This window comes from Primulina eburnea, chromosome 12 (genome assembly GCF_022965805.1).
Source record: "Primulina eburnea isolate SZY01 chromosome 12, ASM2296580v1, whole genome shotgun sequence".
In the NCBI taxonomy this organism is placed as follows: domain Eukaryota; kingdom Viridiplantae; phylum Streptophyta; class Magnoliopsida; order Lamiales; family Gesneriaceae; genus Primulina; species Primulina eburnea.
This window is the reverse complement of record NC_133112.1, coordinates 6,815,131-6,836,814: the sequence shown is the minus strand read 5'-3', so window position 1 is coordinate 6,836,814 and position 21,684 is coordinate 6,815,131. Positions and strand designations below refer to the sequence as shown.

The 21,684-nt window shown below is 39.3% G+C and overlaps 1 protein-coding gene across 4 annotated transcripts; it reads left to right on the top strand.

Annotated features, from left to right (window-relative positions):
• Positions 1-711: 711 nt before the first annotated feature.
• LOC140807002 (1-deoxy-D-xylulose-5-phosphate synthase 1, chloroplastic) lies at positions 712-7,838 on the top strand. 4 transcript variants are annotated; one of them, XM_073163635.1, is made up of 10 exons: positions 712-1,096; positions 2,001-2,123; positions 2,220-2,384; positions 2,573-2,717; positions 2,877-3,145; positions 3,521-3,803; positions 4,107-4,402; positions 4,857-5,135; positions 5,778-6,065; positions 7,523-7,838. In XM_073163635.1, the coding sequence occupies exons 1-10, from the start codon at positions 929-931 to the stop codon at positions 7,670-7,672; spliced, it is 2,166 nt and encodes a 721-aa protein (XP_073019736.1). In that variant the 5' UTR covers positions 712-928; the 3' UTR covers positions 7,673-7,838. The 4 variants fall into 4 exon arrangements, with proteins under 4 accessions (XP_073019736.1, XP_073019734.1, XP_073019737.1 ...); XM_073163633.1 differs by having other exon boundaries at positions 2,534-2,717; XM_073163636.1 differs by having other exon boundaries at positions 713-1,096; positions 5,781-6,065.
• Positions 7,839-21,684: the final 13,846 nt, after the last annotated feature.

Below are 21,684 nucleotides of genomic sequence, written 5' to 3'. Positions count from 1 at the left end.
TTTAGTCAAATCAAGTGTCTCGTATATTTCATTCATGACACATTCTATGATCAAATTAATACCATCAATGAAAATAGTTGTCCATTCTTTAGATTCTGATAACCATGTATAAGTTTTTTGTTCATCATTCTTCTACTCTCCATTAGAATTAATCAAAATCTTGATGACCGTCATTCCTATACAAAATAAGCAATAAAGATGTCATAAAAATTAAATGATTTAACATATAATCAGATGACATAACATATCAAAATGGGCGACGTGAAAACAGAATTGAGCGACTGAAAACAGAATTGAGCGACTCGAACAATTAAGAATGAAATATATGAAAAATTATATTTACAATATATACATTGTAATAAAAACTAGTAAATCGATAAAAAAATTGAGATGTTATTAGAACTTACACGTGATTTAAAATATTTGACAATGTTGAGAAAAATTGAAACCTTTTTTTAGGAAAACAAATGACCACAATATTGTCTTGTTTAATATAGATGAAGAAAAAAATTGAGGAGAAGAGCAATGAGTTAAGGATGAAGAAAAGAAGAATCGTTGTGAGAATGACGAGAACAAGAGAACTAAAAAAACATTAGTTTAAGGTTTAAAGAAAAAAAATTTAAAAATATTTAAAATGAGAGTTGAATAGACATTTTAAAAGTGAGTATCAGTTTTTTAAATACAATGACGATGGTTATCTGCCTAAATTTCCCAATGCTGACTGACTGTTTGTCATATAGCCATACACATCTCGACTTTCTATCAACAACGAATCATCTCCCAATAACTCTCTTCTCTCAGTGATCCTTGCTCTTTAATCAGTTGACTTTGAGATAAATTTTATGTTAGTTCAAGCTTTTCTTTGCATTTTATTTGAGTTCAATTGATTTCGGTGAAGAATTATTGGCTGGTTCTTTCTTATACCTCAATGGTCGGCGTTTCTTGTTACAACCCATCGAGGATTAATGCCCATTTCCGTGAAAATCCAAGATTTTTGTATCCCAAAGTGGAATTCTCAGATGTTAATTTCCGTTTCATCACAGATCTTTCTAGACGGGATGCTTACCCAAGTTTAGCTTCAACTTCTAATTCCAAGGTTTTAAATTTTCATCATCATCATTTTTTTTACTAACGTAGCAGCATGTATCATTTACATGTCATCTTCGGTATATTTTGTTTTATTAGACTTGTATCATGTTAAATTATTTGCTTTTTTATGTTCAATAATTATATTCTTCTCGAGTTAAAATATGGCATTCTTTCAGCAAATTATTGTTGTATCAAATCGCCTTTGTTAGACTGATTCATCAGTACTCGGTTTGTTATCATTCCATTCTGGACTATAGGAATCATTGGAATGAAAGATTTATAATTTTGTTCAAGGATAATGTGTTTGTTTAATGTTCAATCAAATACTTTGGTTTCGCAAGTTCTGAAATCACTTTAAGCTTACATATTTTCATATTTCCTTGTTTTATTCATGCAACTTTTGAATTAGCTGATTCAAGAGGGGCACAGAAATTTGGGTGTGGAGGGTTGTCAAGGCAGGAAAAGAGGGCCGAACTTAGGCATTTAAACAAAAAAAGAAAATTACTCAAATATTTTCAATTTTTCTGTTGGATCCACCCCTGATTGAATTTTCAAGTTACTGGGATACTAGTTCCACTTTGGGTTGAATAAAATTATCCTGGAAGTTAGATTCCTATCAATTCATTTTATTTACTGGTCCTAGTCGACTACCTTGCTATTGTTGTACTTTCAATAACATATTCATGAACTTAAACAAGATTTAGCTACTTTCAAGACCATTATTTTTCTCAGCCGTATGATGCATGATATTGCACTTTCGTTTATTTAAACCAACCCTCTTCTGATGTTGCTTGCTGATTTTTATCCTTAACTTATATGTTTCTCCATCCAAAATGACAAAATTTAGAACATGTGCGTATTAGGAACAAGAAGCCAGTTGCTAATTGCGAATCATGTCTTTGTTATTATAGGAATATGCTGGTCGTGTACATTCTTTATCAAATGATAGAACTGGTTCTACGAATGAGAAGGTGCTGAAGCCCCTACTAGATATGATTGAGAATCCCATGCAATTAAAATCTCTAACTTTAAAGGTCTGACAAACATATAAATATTATTGTCTTTTACTTCTTTTAAGGATTAGATTTATAAGGTCAAGTTGTTTATACAATGAAAGATGCCACTCGCAGGAATTGAAACAATTAGCTGGTGAACTACGATCAGAAATATCTTCCATGATGTCAAAAACTCAAAAACCTTTTAAAGCTAGTCTATCAGTCGCAGAACTAACAGTTGCTATTCATCATGTTTTTCATGCCCCTATAGACAAGATACTATGGGACATGGAGGACCAAGTAAGAATCTTTTTCTTTTTTCTGACCCGCCTACAAATGTTTAATAATTGATTTTGCGCTTATTTTTCCATTAAAGTTTGACGCCTATGTATCAGTATATATAAACGTGTACACAAATAAAGATATGTGTATGTATATATATTTACCAGATTGGTTCGTCTAACGTCTCATGCTCCCGACTTAAACAGACATATGCTCATAAGCTTCTCACAGGGTGGAGACCCCTCCGGCCCAAAGTTAGCCAGGAAAATGGTTTTTATAATCATGCTTGTCAAAGTCAGTTCGACCCTTTTGGAGTTGGCCATGGATGCAACAGTATCTCTTCTGGACTTGGTAGTGTCTCTTGCCTTCCACTGACCTTGTCCCTTGAAAGGATTTCCTTTTTCATGGTTCTTATTGTTGGATATCTTGAAATCTCATTCACTATCACTCACTAGAGTGCTAATAATACCATGAATTGAGCATTTATGCATTGATTCTATTTTTCTCAAGGAATGGCAGTGGCACGAGATATTAAAGGAAAAAGAGAACGTATAGTTACCGTGATAAACAACGAAACAACCATGGCCGGTCAGTTTTATGAGGCCATGAGGAATGCAGGTTACTTGGATTCAAATATGATTGTAATATTAGTTGACAGTTATCATTCTTTACACCCAAGACTTGAGTGCGCCTCAAAAACTTCAATAAGTCCTTTGTCTAGTCTTATGAGTAAGCTGCAGTCAAGTAAATTTTTCAGGAGATGGAGAGAATTTGCTAAGGTATGCATTCTTTTTCCCTGTTATCAGAACTTACTGAGTACGTTTTCTTCTCTTAGTGGTTAATAACTTTTCACGTCACTTCAATATTTGAGACTTGTTGATGGAGCATAAAACCCAATCTCAAAACGTTTGTTGCAACAAACAGTATCTTGCAGTGTTGGAGCCAGCAGGCTCTGGCTGGGGTGTATGCTCCCCTCCACATTAAATTTTTCTATAATTTTATATATTTTTATGCATTAGACATACACCAAAATGTGACTTCCACAACCTTCTCCCCAATACTTTTTCAAGTTTAGTTTCGACCTTAATTTTTGGCTCTATCCTGGGGTTCATCTCTTGGAACTTACAATCTCGAGTATTTTATGATTTTTTCAGGCTCTAACAAAAAAATTAGGTGGTGGAATGCACGAATGGGCTGCCAAAATTGACGAATATGTACGTGGTATGATTGGTCCTCCTGGATCAACTCTATTTGAGGAGCTCGGTTTGTACTATATCGGCCCAGTTGATGGCCACAATGTTGAAGATCTTGTATGTGTGTTGCAAGAAGTGGCATCTTTGGACACGCTGGGTCCTGTTCTGATTCATGTCATAACGAAGGAAGATTGCGAAATAAAAGATAACCAGGATAGTAAAATCTCAGAGCAACATAATGAAGGTTTGATGCTTTCTTGGTTGTTTCTTCTAGTGGTTTGTTTCCTTCATCACTTTGATGCTTCAAAATGGGTTCCCAAGAAATGGTTTATTTCAAAATTTCACCATCATTTTATTCAATCTGAAGTAAGTGTGCAAAAATATGGAACTGTTTCTGTGAAGGGTGTAAAAAACTGTGATCTATTCTCTGAAGTGAAGTATCGAGATAATTTTAAAACTATGCTCATGTTAATGTTCTTATTGGCTTGTGGATAACATTGTGAAGAACTTCTTTACTGAGAAACAATTTGGTAATGTTGGCAAGCAGGTTCCTTCAATCATGAAGAATTGGTACCAAGGAATTCTCGGTCATGGACGTATAGCGATCACTTTGTAGAGGCCTTGATTGCAGAGGCTGATAAAAATGAAGATATAGTGGTTATTCATGCTGGGATGGGAATGGAAACAGCTTTTCATTCATTGAAAAGTAAACTTTCAGACAGATTTTTCGATGTTGGCATGGCTGAGCAGCATGCAGTTACATTTGCGGCTGGTCTGTCATGTGGTGGATTGAAACCTTTTTGCATAATCCCATCAACCTTCCTTCAGCGAGCATATGATCAGGTTCTCACCTAATGCTATTGTACTTTCAATTATTTTAAAAGTTAATGAATTTCCTCGAACCCAGCTGTTTTTATGTATTTGGAATCGAGGTTATTGAAAAATACATTGTCGCGGAAACCGGTCCACCCTTTTCAGATTTCTTGCTGAAAGTCGTGGATATACATTATTTCTTCAGTGTTCATAAAAAATTAAGTATGCAAAATATTTCTAGTCCTAATTCAGTTTTAAATTTTCAGAATTCCATTTATATTTTCCGAACTTTCTAAAACTTCCTAGTGTGTAGTAATTACTCAAAAGTGAAACTTTAATTCACAAGTTCTAGTCGTAGTGTCACCTTGTTTATCCTTGCTTTTTTTTTTATGTATTTTAAATTGAGACATAAAAAGATATGCATATAAAGGATATGATGGTATGTCCTAAGGATGCATTTTTACCCTCTTTCCATCTTGTTTAGGTGGTTCATGACATAGATCAGCAAAATATTCCAGTGCGTTTCGTAATCACGAGTGCAGGACTAGTGGGGTCCGAGGGTGCAACACATTCTGGGGCATTTGACATAACATTTATGTCGTGTTTACCAAACATGGTTGTGATGGCACCTTCTGATGAGATTGAGCTTTCTCGTATGGTTTCAGCTTCTGTCCATATTAATGATAGGCCAGTTTGTTTTCGATATCCTAGAGGTGCCATTGCTCAGATGAAGCCCAATTCATATATTGCTGATCCTATTGAGGTAATAACCTTTTGCTGCTGGCTTCCTATAATTTAAAGACGGAATTTCACTTTTTAGTCTTATAAATACGGACATGTGATATTCATGTAATAATTATAAGTTTTATTTCTACACTTATTTTTCAACAATCGATTTAGATCATTTTCACATAAATGTTCTTGTTATTCCTCCAAAAAATTTCAAGTTGTGATCAATTTTATCATCGGATACTAATTAGACGATAAAATTAAAGTTTGCGGCAAATACAAAAATTTACTCTTTTTTTTTGTGTTCGTGTTCCAAAGAACATTTTAACATGAATGGTCAATTTCACTAATCAATATTAATCCTTTATCCAAATGTTCTAAATTTAAAAGTTTTTGGTGTAAGATTTGAGTATTTATTTGATTAATTGTTAGAGAATAGAATTAAAAATCTAACCTCAGTTGTATGACAAAGTAAAAAAATTTCCTAAGGTAATTCACATCTATGCAGTGGCCTCCTTGTTTTGATATTGTTGGAAATTACCAATCTTAATAGATTCTATACTCTTACCTCCTAGGATCCTACTTTGTCTTTAAATCAGATCGAATCTGGATTAGTGCATGTGCTGTTAATAAGTCCTCGAAATCTAATCGCCCTTTGCTCATTGTTAACAATTAGCAGATTGGCAAAGGGAGAATACTTGTTGAGGGTAAACATATAGCTCTTCTAGGTTATGGTTCAATGGTGCAAAATTGCCTTAGAGCTCATTCCCTTCTTGCAAAACTTGACATTGACGTTACCGTTGCTGATGCAAGATTCTGCAAGCCACTTGATATCAATCTTGTGAGGATGCTATGCAAGAACCACAACTTCCTTATTACAGTCGAGGAAGGTTCTATCGGGGGATTCAGCGCACACGTTGCTCAATTCATCGCACTTGATGGGCTTCTTGATGTCGGAATGAAGGTTAACTTTTTACATTTCAAATATTATTTATGCCTGATGCTATATTTTCTACTCTATTGGCATGATCTTGGTTCTAAGCTCGACTAGATTTTCTTCCATCGTAAAAGGCTATCATAAATAAGCACCTCTCACTTTATCTTATTCTTATAATATAGAATTCCTAGTTTAATGTGGTAGAAATCACTTCAAGTCTCTGCTTTTTGTGACGGTTAATGTTGGAATTGCTTTCCAAATAGACTTGTACATCAAGTTTGACCAAAAATTTAAGATGATTTCAGAAACTTTTAGTTAATGTAACTTACTGTCGCTAGTAGATTATTATAATTTCCTGAAATTAATGTCTGGAGAATGACATTTAAAATTAGTTAAAATGAAAACACTGTTGGTAGTGTTCGGAAGCCCACAGCAGCTTGCTGGAAGATCGCATGAGCACGATGGTACGCAGTCGGTGCGGCCAGCCATTGGTGATGGTTGGTGGCAGGCTGGTGGTGGTAAATGCTTAATTATAGTATAGTTCATTTAGATTGCACCATGTATTAGTGGATATGAATGGCGTATATGGAAAATGAAATTTATTCAGTTAGCAGACACACTCATTCATCGAAAGGCACCGACACCCCATGCTTATATTGTAGATTGGTTATTGTGAGCTCAAGTTTATTCCAATGAGGGACGTTTTCTAAAACCTGAGGCAACTCGGCTTCCTCTCCAGCTTATCTGAAGCTATGAATAATATTACTAGGATTACTCGTAACAGGGGAGGTGTTTATGTAGTAGACATATCGCTTAGTAACCTACATAGTAGGGGTTGTCTGTGTATCTCTTGGTGAATGAGTGTTTCAATATCTACACTCATTACTATGGAGCAGGCCGCACTTTTGCATGATGCTATGATTAAATATTTACACCAATACCACCACCATTAACCTACCTCCGGCAACCCTTGTCGGAGCTCTGATGAGCTTCTAACAAGCTTCAGTGAGATCTGGCAACTCTCCGGGTGGTATCTGATGTGCTTCAGCAAGTTCCAATATTTTTAATTATTTTAACCTTTTTTAGTGTCAGGCATTAATTTCTCATTACCACATATTGGTTTCGAAATGGAATATACTATCATAGTCTACTTGGCAACCCGACGTCTTCAATCCTCTCAAGCTTCATCCTGCGAACGAAAAGGCTACTCGCCAGACTCGAACACATAGATTACGTTTATCTATAGAATTTTCATGGTCGACTTAATGAACCCTCTTAAAGTTTCAATCAAATCTAAGTACACAAACATATTCGACAACCAATTTGAACCACTGTTTCCAGGTAATGCATGACAAATACACAGTTAAATGTGGAGTGATGCTAATGATCCGTAGCTTACTACATACCATTGCATATTTGATGACAAATATCCGTTCTTATTTGTTCGTGTACCTATGTGCCTTACTTTTATTCGTTTCTTTCAGTGGCGACCCATGACGCTGCCGGACAACTATATTGAGGCTGCATCACCAAACGACCAGCTTGCACTCGCCGGTCTTTCGGGCAATCACATTGCTGCAACCGCATTGAATCTTCTCGGTCGAAATCGAGATGCTCTGCTCTTAATGTGTTAGTTGATATAGAGCTATATAGGAACATGAATAGGTGTTACATGAGTCAGGGACGACATGGTCGCGTTGAACGATCCACATGTGCGTAAGTATTGTAATATATCCTCTTTTCTTAATTATCTATTGGAATACATCTTGATTGTTCATAGATTTATAATTCATTTGACTAGATTTAGTCATTAATATAGGATGTAATAAGCTAAAAGTAAGTTTAACTGTGAGGAATAAAAAATAGGACAGATGCAATAACTGACTAGCATGCCACATACAAATAAATAATTCTTTTTCCAAAGTAAATATAGGAAAATTTTATAATTAATATTGTATAAATTAATAATATCTTTAAAATAATATTTTTTCGATCCCCACTTAATTTAGTTTGTATATCTTAAAAAATTGATTCATTCCTTATTCATAAATAAAAATCCAAAATTGTTCTTGTGTGATGTGTGTGAACTAATGAAATAAATAGTCACTCCTTTTATATTCAACCATACCAAGCATCTTTATCCTTTTTCAACGATTCATAATGATGTATAAAGACCATCTAAAATAAAATATTACGAGATTATTAGTGTTATTTTAGAATGATCACTAGAATTACATGGCTATTTCTCATGAAAGAAAAATCAGAAGTCACTCAAATTTTTAGAAATTCAAACTCAATTTCAAACTAAGATCCAAGTGTTGAGAATTGACATTGCAAGAGAGTATTTTGAAACTGTCTAGGAGATTATTTGGTAGCCAAGGGATCATTTATCAAAGTTCTTCTGTCATAATAAAACGGTGTGCCTGAGAGAAAAAACAAACACAGTCTAGATGTTGCTATGTCTCTCATGTTCACAATACATGTGCCCAAATTTTTTCTGGGGAGAGGTTGTCTTAAGAACTGCTTACTTGATGAATTGGATGTCATCCCATATCTTGAAGTTTCAAACACCATATGACATGTTTCTTTACGTCATTTAGCAATACTTGTGTCTAATCCAGCCTTCATCTCAAGATTTCTGGATGTTCCGTGTTTGTCCATATTCATGCTCAACATCAAACCAAACTCGAACCAAAAAAAAGTATAATGATATTCCTCAGTCACTCGAAAATTCTCAACTCCATGAATGTCTCTTTATTTGAAAACCAGACCTTTTATTCAAATTCTTGTGGTGAAGGGGAGAATCTTACTCAAGACTATCAGCTTTGGGATATAATGTTGGTCCCACGTGCGGAATTTGAGATAATAAAAGCCGAAAATAAAGAATAAACTGGACACCGAGATTTATGTGGAAAACCTCTAAAAACAATTAGGGTAAAAACCACGGGCAAGATGAAAAGAATTTCCACTATAATATTTTGTGGTGTACAACTCACTCACTGTGTTTCCAAAGAGAACACACAGTCTCTTAATACAGGAGAACAAAACACCTCACAAATATTATAGAACTAAGCACTAAAATGCTTATAAGATGAGAGAAAACTCGAAGAAGGGATGATTTCAGAATGAAGGGGGGAGCTCTATTTATAGAGCCCCCTGACCGTGTGAACACGCGTTAAAAACGCGTATTCCATCAATTCTGCGAAACTTCTTGCAAAATAGGCAACACACATTTATTACATGTTTTCCTTTCCTGTGCTGCCTTTCTTGACTTTTCCAACATTTCTCCCACTTGGAGATTTGATTGAGAATCAAACACATCTCCACACATCCTTTCAATCTTGCCATTACCTGCTGCTTACGTCTCTTTTAGGCCACTTGAGGATCTACACCACTCAAACTTTTCAGTGTTCACTGGCTTGGTCAAAAAATCAGCTATGTTGTCCTTCGTATGGATCTTCTGCATATCCACGCTTCCTTCTTCTACTACTTCCTGCACAAAATGAAATTGTACTCCAATGTGTTTCGTTCTGGAATGAAAGGCTGGATTCCTTGCGATGTGCAAGGCACTCTGACTGTCACAAAACAAAGGAACACTCTCTTGTTTGTGCCCGATCTCCTCCAATAACCTTTTAGTCCATATTGCCTCCTTGCAACCTTGAGTAGCTGCCATGTATTCTGTCTCTGTTGTAGATAACGCCACAACTGTCTGCAGTTTTGAAACCCAGCTTACTGCTCCCCCTGCAAGTGTAAACACATAACCAGTAGTAGATTTCCTCTTATCAGGATCACCTGCATAATCTGAATCGACAAAGCCTCTGAGTGTAAAATCCGATCCTCCATAACATAATGCAGCATTCGAGGTACCCTTAATGTATCTAAGGATCCTCTTAACAGTGCTCCAATGCTCTCGTCCAGGATTCGCCATATACCGACTAACTGCTCCCACTGCTTGAGCAATGTCCGGTCTTGTACATATCATGGCGAACATCAAACTTCCCACTGCTGATGCATATGGTACTCGAAACATCTTCATCCTCTCTGCTTCACTGCTAGGACACATCTCGGAGGATAACTTGAAGTTAACAGGAAGAGGGGTCGAGATTGGCTTACTATCTTGCATGTTGAAGCGTTGCAAGACTTTCTTCAAATAATTTTTCTGGGAAAGCCAAATCTTTCTGTTACTTCTGTCTCGGTGAACTTGCATCCCTAGAATCTTGTTTGCTGGTCCCAAGTCCTTCATATCAAATTCCCTAGCCAACTGTGCCTTCAATCCTTGGACCTGATCTTTGTTGGGGCCTGCTAACAACATGTCGTCCACATACAACAGCAAAATAATATAATCATCACCAGACCTCTTGAAATACGTACAAGGGTCTGCACTCAGTCTGTTGTATCCAAGGCTCGTGATATAGGAATCAAATCTCTTGTACCAACACTTCGGCGCCTATTTGAGACCGTACAGAGATTTCTTTAACCTGCAAACCAAGTTCTCTTTGCCTTTTTCTGCAAAACCTTCTGGCTGGAGCATATAGATTTATTCTTCAAGATCTCCATGAAGAAACGCCGTTTTCACATCTAGCTGTTCTAGATGTAGGTCAAACACCGCACACAATGCCAACACCACTCTGACTGTTGTAAGCCGAACCACAGGAGAAAATATCTCATTGAAGTCAATGCCTTCTTTCTGAGCATACCCTTTTACCACCAATCTAGCACGATACCGCTCCACTTGGTTATTGCCATCACGCTTGATCTTATAGACCCATCTGTTTCTAATGGCTTTCCTCCCTCGTGGTAGTGTAACAAGATCCCAAGTTTTATTCCTGTCTAATGCCTCCAACTCTTCTTGCATTGCTATCATCCAAAGGGATATATCCGAGCTTTGAGTAGCCTCGTGGAAACTCGATGGCTCACCATCCTCTGATAATAGACAATATGCAATGTTGCTTTCAGTGACATAATCTGAAAGCCAACATGGTGGTCTTCTGTCTCGAGTTGACTGCCTCACATTGGAAACTTCGGACTCAACATGTTCTTGTTCTTCGTGCTCTGGTACTGCTTCACAAGAAACTTGACCTTCGTCTGTCTTATTCTCCACCTGAAATATAGTAGTTTCTGAATTCAGTGTGCCTTTGTCTCCCTTTACTTTATCTTCCTCGAAGATAACATCCCTGCTGATGACAAGCTTGTGAACAGTAGGATCCCACAAGCGAAACCCCTTTACTCCATCAGCATATCCCAAGAAGATACATTTTCTGGATTTCGAATCCAACTTTGATCTTTCTTGATCATTGTACAAATCGTACACCGAACTTCCAAATGTATGCAAATGAGAATAATCTGCCGGCTTCCCGATCCACATCTCCATCGGAGTCTTCAGATCAATCGCCACTGAAGGAGAACGATTGATAATATAACAAGCGGTTTTGACTGCTTCAGCCCAAAATGACTTTTCCAGACCTGCAGTCCTCAACATAGCTCTTGTTCTGTTCAACAAGGTCCTGTTCATCCGCTCTGCCACTCCATTCTGTTGGGGTGTGTAAGCCGTCGTGAATTGTCTTTTGATGCCCTCATGTTGACAATATGCATCAAACTCATCACTGGTATATTCTCCTCCATTGTCAGTCCTCAGACACTTGATTTTCTTTTCAGAATCAAGTTCAACCCGCGCTTTGAAATCTTTGAAGATCTGGAAAACATCTGATTTTTTCTTGATTGGATACACCCAACATCTCCTAGAGAAATCATCAATGAACGAGACAAAGTATCTCGCTCCTCCTAGGGATACAACCGGTGCTTGCCAAACATCCGAATGAATCAGCTCTAATATGCTTTTGCTCCTGGCAGTAGAAGTGCCAAACTTTAATCTGTGTTGTTTACTGGTAACACAGTGCTCACAAAAGGGTAGTGACACTTTTGTAAGTCCCGGCAGCAGCTTCCGTTCTGAGAGAATTTTCAACCCTCGTTCTGACATATGCCCGAGCTTTCTATGCCATAACACCGTTAATTCTTCTCTTGAACCAATTGATGCAACAGCTAGTTCTGCCTCTTTGTGTGTTTCTCCCAAAAGAACATACAGATTTGCAGCAACTTTTTCCGCCTTCATAACCACAAGCGCGCCTTTCACTATTTTCATGATCCCGTTCTCGATCCGAGTTTTGCACCCGATGTCATCCAATTGCCCCAAGGACAAAAGATTTTTCGTCAGTCCTTTCACATGTCGTACCTCCTGTATGGTGCGAATGGTGCCATCAAACATTTTAATTTCGATAGTACCGACCCCAGCGATTTCCAAGGCATGATCATTTCCCATGAATACAGATCCTCCTGAGATTGGTTCATAATGATCAAACCATTCTCTCCGAGACGTCATGTGCCACGTCGCTCCTGAATCCATAATCCATGTGTCACAAAATTTATGCATGCCTTCTGCAACAGTTGCTGCTTTGCTGAATAATATTTCACCACTGCCTGAAGTACTGGCCACATTTCCTTCATCCGTAATCTCCACCGGTCTATCTCCAATAGCCGCCAAGCAATTCTCATTTCTTAAAACTGCTTGTATCTTTATTTTCCACAGCATAAAATTGCTTCCGTTGAATTTTGCTATCTCGTACCATCCCGCCATTATGTCTACAACAATTTTAGTAGACTGGAAAAAATAATCCCGCCTTAAATAAAAAATCTCAAAAAATCTTTTCTGATGTGAAAGATCAGTCTAGGCTGCAACCACAGAGCATACTCAGAATTTTAAGAAATTTTAAACCAAGGCTCTGATACCACTTGTTGGTCCCACGTGCGGAATTTGAGATAATAAAAGCCGAAAATAAAGAATAAACTGGACACCGAGATTTACGTGGAAAACTTCTAAAAATAATTAGGGTAAAAACCACGGGCAAGATGAAAAGAATTTCCACTATAATATTTTGTGGTGTACAACTCACTCACTGTGTTTCCAAAGAGAACACACACTCTCTTAATACAGGAGAACAAAACACCTCACAAATATTATAGACCTAAGCACTCAAATGCTTATAAGATGAGAGAAAACTCGAAGAAGGGATGATTTCAGAATGAAAGGGGGAGCTCTATTTATAGAGCCCCCTGACCGTGTGAACACGCGTTAAAAACGCGTATTCCATCAATTCTGCGAAACTTCTTGCAAAATAGGCAACACACATTTATTACATGTTTTCCTTTCCTGTGCTGCCTTTCTTGACTTTTCCAACATATAAATGGTTGGAAAACTTCCTATGTTCATGATGATTTTGTGTTTGAGTCAACCCAAACAAGACTAGTGCGTTATGTGTCTATACTAGGAGGAACAAGACTGACGAAAGGGAAATAATGCAGTAAACCGATCACTGTCATGCATACAATTCGATTCTGGAACCTCAAAAGTCGAAGAAATAAATGATGATCGACCAATTGCCTTAAGGAAAGGCACTTGGTCATGTACCAAACATGTTATTTTTGCAATTTTATCTCCTATGAGAAATTGTCACTCATCAATGCTTTTGTTAGTAATTTGGACATAATTCAAGTAGGGGTGGGAAACGGTCGGTTTGGTCCGGTTTTACTCTACAATAGTTTGATTTTTTTGATTTTGAATATCTCTAGTCCAAAACCAAACCATTTTAGTATGGTTCGATTCGGTTTTTTTGTAGTATGGTTCGGTTTATACGGCCGGTTATATACGGTTAGCTAAAATTTGTTACAAAATAAAATTATTCGTCACTTTGTGCTTTTAAAATCTAAATCATAGTATTTTTCAAACATGTAATTTGCGAGACTTAATTTTTTATATAAAAAAAACATCGACTGGTGAGTGGTGGGAAAGAATAAAAAACGATCGTATTGAAAATTGAGAGTTAATGATACTAAGTTCTTAAATTTTAATAGGCTCATTATACATAAAAAATCTTATACTTAACAATAATATGACTCATTATACATAAAAACCTTATGCTTAACAATAATATGTCCGGTTCGATTTTTCGGAGGTTAAAACCAAAAACCGAACCGAAAAATCGAATTTCATAAATTTTAAAACCATAACCGACCGAAAAACCGATAAAACCGAACCATTTAAACCGAATTATTCGGTTCGGTCGGTTTTTTCGGTTTTTCGGGTTTTATGCCCACCCCTAAATTCAAGTTTCCAATTCAGTCAATGAAGCCCTTAGCATGCCAGAATGGAAGAAGGCTATTTTGGAAGAAATTCAAGCACTAGAAAAGAACTTGACTTGGATGATATGTGATCACCAAAAGTAAATAGGTCGGTGGGTTGCAAGTGGATTTTCACTATCAAACACAACTCGAACGAGAGTAGTATCAAGAAATTTAACGTTCGCTTGGTGTCCAAGGGATTTACACAATCTTTATGTAATTGATTACATGAGACTTTTGCATATGTGGATAAAATTAATAAAGTTCTGGTATTAATCTCATTGGGTTCAAATCTCGATTAGCCTCTCTATCAACTGGATGTAAAAAATGAATTTTTTAATAGTGATCTTGAAAGAAGAAGTGTACATGAAAATCCCTCATGGATTTGACACTCTCTCCAATACCAATAAGGTATGCAAACTCAAGAAATCATTATATGATCTCAAATAGTCACCTAGAGCTTGGTTTAACAAGTTCACTCAAACAATTAAGAAGTTTGGATATAATTAGTGTCATACATATCAAGCTATGTTTGTCAAACAAGTGTCATCAAAGAAAAATGTCATTTTATTATTTATGCCATGATATTTATTGACTTGGGCAATATCAAATACTTTCTTGGCATGGATTCTAAGAAAGGCATTTTAGTCTCTCAAATGAAGCATGCAATTGACATCTTAAAAGAAATATGAATGCTTGGATTAAGCTGGTTGATATCGCAATGGATGTCACTACCAAATTAGGCAGCAATGAAAATTGTGTACATGTGGGTAAAGAGAGATACCAAAGACTTGTTGGAAAACTTATTTATCTGTCTCATATCAAGGTAGATATCATTTTTGTTGTTAGTATGGTAAGCCAATTTCATGAGCAGTCCCACAAAAGAGCACATGGAAACAATTTATAGGATTCTGAGATACTTGAAGATGGCATCGGGACAATGATTATTTTTTCAAAAGACTACAAACAAGGAAGTCGAAATATTCACTAACGTTGACTGGGCAAGATCTATAACTGATAGGAGAACTTCATGGTACTATACTTACGTATAGAAAAATATGGTTACATGGACGAGCAAAAGACAATCAGTTGTGTCACACAGCTCAGTCAAGGAGGAATTCAAAACTCCTTCTCATTGTATTTGTGAAGGAATTTGGTCGAAAATACTACTCAATGAACTTGGGGTCAATGCCCATGAAGATGTTTTGTGATAATATGAAAATCATCAATATAGTCAATAATCTTGTGCATCATGATAGAACGAAACATGTGGAGATTGATCATCACTTCATCGATTAAAAAATAGAAGATAATACTTGATATTCACAAGAAATTTAGGGTCCGTTTCCAGCAAGTGTCACTAATACAGACGCAGAGTTTTGAAATTGTCCTGAGCCTGAAATCAAGAAAAAGACTAAAAGGGGGCCAGGAGGGTGTCCTGGCTTAGCCCCTCCGACGCTCAAGTCAGTGACTGAGGATATATGAGGCGGGCGTAGCCCCTCCGACGCTCAAGTCAGTGACTGAGGATATATGGGAGGAGCAGCTAAAAGTGCTACTGAAAACAATATAGTGAATTCCCTAACTGAACGCTCAAACCTGGTATTTATAGGAGAATACCTGGGCCCTTGATGGACTAGTCTTCCATAATATCTGGGCCTTTGACGGGCTTGTCTTCCATTTGGGCAAGGGATGGGTCAGAGGTAGTGGACCCATCCATGGGGTATCACCAGTCTCTCCCTCCCGAGTCGAACTGAATCGTAGGTTCAAAGTTCGATTAATTGTGTTGTCCTCGATTCATTCTCACTTATTGCACGCAGAATTTTCTACGCACTTCATTCTCCAGCTCTCCCCCGCCTACGCCTCTTCTGCGTGTTAACCCTAGCACCGCTCCATCACCACCTCGCCTCCTCAAGCCCTTATCCTCGCCCCTCGACTCAACCTGCATTCGTGCCTTACCCATGCACGCCCAGCAACTCATCCATTCCTCGGCGCAAGCCCTCACCCCTCGCCGCAAGCCCTCACCACTTCGCCTCTCCCTCCTCGATAGCAGCGCACGCTTGCCCAACAGCAGAAGCAAAGGCTCGCCCTCGCTCCTCGCCGCGAGCGCACAATCGCCCAACAGCAACGACAAACCCTCGCCTCTCCCTCCCTGACAAAGCCACGCTCGCCCTGTCCGAGCACACTCTCGCCCCAGCGTGCCTCGCTCTCGCCCTCCCCGATAGCAGCGCGCGCTCGCCCAACAACAGAAGCAAAGGCTCGCCCTCGCACCTCGCCATGAGCGCACGCTCACCCAACAGCAACAACAAAGCCTCACCTCGCCCTCCCCGACAGTGCCCCTCTCGCCCTGCTCGAGCACACTCTCGCCCCAGCGTGCCTCGCTCTCGCCCTTGCAGCGAGCGCACGCTCGCCTGCCAGCCTCGCACGCTCCCACCTTCGCCCATACATCCGCACACCACCTTGCCCAGCCTCGCCGCTCTCGTCCATACGTGCTAGCCCTCCTCGCCCAACGCCTACACCCTTGCCAGCGCGCCCTCGCCTACACTCTCGCCCATAGCTCTCTCGCCTCGCCATGCAAAAGCCTCGTCCTCCGCCACTTATGAATAATTTTCGCAGCGGCAAACATAGTTCGTTAACGTACAAACCAAATAAATTTTTCTAACACGGTATGCCCTCGTCACCCCCATATTCAAGGTCATCTTCTAAGCTTTTGAAGGGAAATAATTCTCATTGCCCGTGCCCTTGACTCCTAAGCTAGAATAGTCCTTAGTAGGAAAAATAAAACTTCGACCTCGTCACCCTCTAACTCCACTGCTAGGCGATGCCTTAGCAGAAAAATCAAGCTCTCACCTCATCATCTCGTAACTCCTCTGCTAAGCCGGGCCTTAGCAGGAAAAATCAAACTCTCACCTCATCATCTCATAACTCCTCTGCTAAGCTCCTCACCCTCTAACTCCACTGCTAGGCTGATGCCTTACAGGAAAATCAAGCTCTCACCTCATCATCTCGTAACTCCTCTGCTAAGCCAGGCCTTAGCAGGAAAAATCAAATTCTCACATCATCATCTCATAACTCCTTTGCTAAGCCGGACCTTAGCAGGAAAAATCAAACTCTCACCTCATCATCTCATAACTCCTCTGCTAAGCTGGGTCTTAGCAGCAAAAATAAAACTTCAACCTCCTAACCCTCTAAATCAACTGCTAGGCGATGCCTTAGCAGGAAAATCAAGCTCTCACATCATCATCTCGTAACTCTTCTCCTAAGTCGGGCCTTAGCAGGAAAAATCAAACTCTCACCTCATCATCTCATAACTCCTCTGCTAAGCCTGGCCTTAGTAAGAAAAATCAAACTCTCATCTCATCATCTCATAATTCCTCTACTGAGATGGGTCTTAGCAGGAAAAATAAAATTCTCCACGCTCACACTCTAACTCCTCTGCTAGGCGACGTCATAGGAGGAAAATAACATTTTTCTCCTCCCAAACTCTGCTCCTCTGCTAGGCAATGCCTTAGCAGGAAAATAAATTTTTTCTCCCCCCCAACTCTACTCCTCTACTAGGCATTGCCTTATAATGAAAATAACATTTTTCTCCTCCCAAACTCTGCTCTTCTGCTAAGCGATTCCTTAGCAGGAAAATAAAATTTTTCTCCTCCCCAACTCTGCTCCTCTGCTAGGCGGTGCCATAGTAGGAAGATAAAAATTTTCTCTTCCCTAACTATGCTAATCTGCTAGGCGGTGCCTTAGCATGAAAATTTAATTTTGTCTCTACTCCACTGTACTCCTCTACTAGGCGATGCATTAATAGGAAAAATTAAATTTAATTTTCCTTCTCCACTCTGATCCTCGCCTTAGTAGCAAAAATCAAAATTCTTCTCCTCCACTCTGCTCCTCTGCTAGGCGATGCCTTAGCATGAAAATTTAATTTTTCTCCGGCCAAACTCTGCTCCTCTACTAGGCGCTGTCTTAGCAGGAAAATAAAATCATCTCATCTTCACAATACAACAACATCCACGAACTTAGTACAAGAACTTGGCTTTATTAATTTCAACTGATAACATAAGACAAATTCATAAACGAAATACATCAACAATAAATTCAAAAGTAATATTTTCTAAGGTGGTAAGCATTGCAGGGTCTTTTTGAAGTCTTGCCCTTCGCATTCTCCAACTTTTCTCTTTGCTCCTCTTACACCTCCCCAGGACAAAGTCACATACTTCTTCATTTCCTAATCATGTTAACCTCCACACACGCTCTTTTTCCCTCCTCCCTAACTACCCCTTCATAACACCGACGTGCGACTTTTTGGTACCCGCACAAGACTCCAACTCCTTTTCCCACAAGAAATTTAAGCTTCTGATGACAAGTGGAAGCTACGGCTCTAAAATCCTTCAGGACTGACCGCCCTAGAATTCCATTATATGCTGACGGAGTATCCACCATGGTGAAGGCTATCATTTTTGTTACCCGCGGAGGATCAATCCCCAAGGATAGGGGAAGAACAATCTGACCAAAAGACGGGATGGCGTGTCCAGCAAACCCATACAGCGGGGTGGAGATCGGCTCAAACTCGAATCCTTCCACCTTCATTTGATCCAACGTTCTCTTGAACAAGACGTATACGGAGCTTCCATTATCAATGAATATCCTCGCCACATCATAATTGGCAATGGTGGCCGTCACCACCAAGGCATCGTTATGTGGAGTCACAACGTCTCGGAGGTCTTCCAGTCCAAAGCTAATGATGAGACCTTGTGGTAAGTCTTCACCCCTAGATATCTCAAAGTTCTCCAACCTTCTCCCATGTGCCTTCCGAGCTCACCCAGAGTCTCCATCAGTAGCACCCCCCGAGATCATATGAATCATTCCTCTGGTAGGGTGGTTATCCTTGTTCTTTCCCCTTCTCGGCTCGACGGGCTCCTGAGGGACATCTTCACATCGACCTTCCCTTCTCTGTTCTCCGATCCTCTAATTTATCCATGGAGGACCTTGACCATGCTTAGGGGACGAGCGAGACCTCTGTTGACTCCTGGATGAGGATCCTTCTCGTCTATCCCGCGAAGGCAATCTAGCACTGCACTCAACCTTTGCGACTTCTCCCACCTCCCCTCGGGCTCCCTCACTTCCATCACCTTGTCACGACTCCCATCTAAAAGAACATGGGATGAGAATTGTCCTCTGCCCCTAGCCTTATCATTCTCCCTCTCGCCTGCGCATCTCTTCCTACCTCCTCTTTCTGCTCCCTCAGCTCTGCTTCCCCCCGGCCGCTGCTCCATCCTCTTATGCCGCTGGGCATCTTCAAGATTTACATATTTTTCCGCCCGATATAACAGATCATCATAACTTGATAGAGGTTTCTTCACTAATAATTTAAAGAATTCTCCTCCTCTAAGTCCCTGGGTGAAGGCACTTATCATGATGTCAAGAGTGGCCGCTGGTATCTCCAGCGCTGCTTTGTTGAAACGCTGGACAAACTCTCGCAAAGTTTTAGCGTCTTGTTGTTTCACCACGAACATGCTCCAATAGTTTTTTTGTTGCTTTTTGCTGCTAGCGAATCTGTACAAAAAAGCAGCGGAAAAATCCTCGAAAGATCGTATGGATTTGGGTTGCAAGGTGTTAAACCATTGCTGGGCTGACCTCATCAACGTGCCCAGAAACACCCTGCACCTGACCCCATCTGAATATTGATGTAACAAGGCCGCATTCTCAAATCTCCCCAAGTGTTCCTCGGGGTCAGTATATCCATCGTACTCTCCCACATTCGACTGTCGAAAATTTGGAGGAAGATCTTCTTCTAAAATGGCTAGTGAAAAGGGACTTCCTCTCTTGGGTGCCGGCGCTCTGCTTCCCAACTGCTGCCTCAACATCTGTATTTCCTTCCACATTTCTCTCATCTAACTAATCTCCCCACTTTGGTGGGGCTGTGTCTCTTCAACCTTGCACTGGTGGCCCTCAGCATTTTCCTCTTGCTCCTCGCGAGTTGCCTGCTCTTCAGCAAACATAGATTCTTGGTTCCTTTTCATAGCCTCATCCACTGTCCGAGTTATAATTGGCTCAACTGCTCCAGGGTCAAGTTCCTCATATTCTCATTGGGACGGGGTTGCTCGACCCTTGTCTCGTGAAGTGGCTGCTCAGCTTTTGTCTCTTGACGAGGTTGTTCCTGTCTCGTCTCAAGATGCGGTTGTTCATACCTTGTCTCAACATGAGATTGTTCGGGTCCCCTCTGAGGACGCGATGAAGCTGAGGTAGCTCTTCTACTCCCTCTCCTGCCTACCATCTCTATGTCTCAACTCAAAGTTTCCCACAGACGGCGCCAAGTGATACTCACGGGAAATTTAGGGTTCGCTTCCAGCAAGTGTCACTAATACAGACACATGGTTTGAATTGTCCCTGAGCCTGAAATCACGAAAAAAACCGTTAAAAGGGGGCTAGGAGGGTGTCCTAGCATAGCCCCTCCGACGCTCAAGTCAGTGACTGAGGATATATGGGGGGAGCAGTTAAGAGTGCTGCTGAAAACAATATAGTAAATCCCCTAACTGAACACTCAAACCTGCTATTTATTGGAGAATACCTGGGCCTTTGATGGACTTGCTTCCATAATACCTGGGCCCTTGATGGGCTTGTCTTTCATTTGAGCTAGGGATGGGCCAGGGGTAGTGGGCCCATCCATGGGGTATCAATACTATATCACTTCAAGTTATGACTGCTCAATATATACAATCTAGTTTAATAGGGAGGGTAGAAATCTGCCTTGATTTATAGGGATCAGCTATTATTTACTATTTCCATAAATAAGGATGTTAGGATAATACTTTATTCACATCTACTTCTAATAAGTTTTTTTTTTAGTTTATTTCGTAGATGGTAGATTTTTTCTTTGCCGTATGTTATTGGTGTTAAGTGATTTGAAGATTTCTTCTCTATTTAAACGTGGATTCTGCAGATTCTTACGAATATTTATCTGTGAGACAGATCAACTTATCGATATTTAAAATAAAAAATAATACCATTAGTATAAAAAGTAATACTTTTACATGGATGACCCAAATAAGAGACATGTCTTACAAAATACGACCAGTGGGACTATCTCACACAAATTTTTCTCATAAATATATGGATATGTGAACATAATCTATGAATAATTAACTAAAAATACAAACATGACAATTTAGTTATAATTAGATTAGATATGAACCTCCAACCCCATTTCTATACATATATAAAAACCAAGACAATTAACAAAAAAAATTTGATTATATAGTTGTTTTTTTCTTGAAATTGATTTAATGTATATAGTTGATATTTTATTGTTGTTTGTTTGTAAGGTGAATACTATTTGCATGGCCTGGACCGACCCGACCCGGGATCTCCGGGTATCTATTTATAACTACCACGTACCGGTCGGTAATCGTTTGTTCATGCACTCTCCTCTCTCCCTCCATTGTCATAAATAAGATGGAGCAATAATATAATGGGCAAA

Excerpts from the sequence above, each read along its gene's own strand:
- LOC140807002 (XM_073163633.1), top strand. The coding sequence starts at position 929 with ATGGTCGGCGTTTCTTGTTACAACCCATCGAGGATTAATGCCCATTTC. Across the intron at positions 2,385-2,533 it reads TATGGGACATGGAGGACCAA|ATTGGTTCGTCTAACGTCTC; the intron begins GTAAGAATCTTT and ends TATATTTACCAG. Across the intron at positions 4,403-4,856 it reads TTCAGCGAGCATATGATCAG|GTGGTTCATGACATAGATCA; the intron begins GTTCTCACCTAA and ends CATCTTGTTTAG.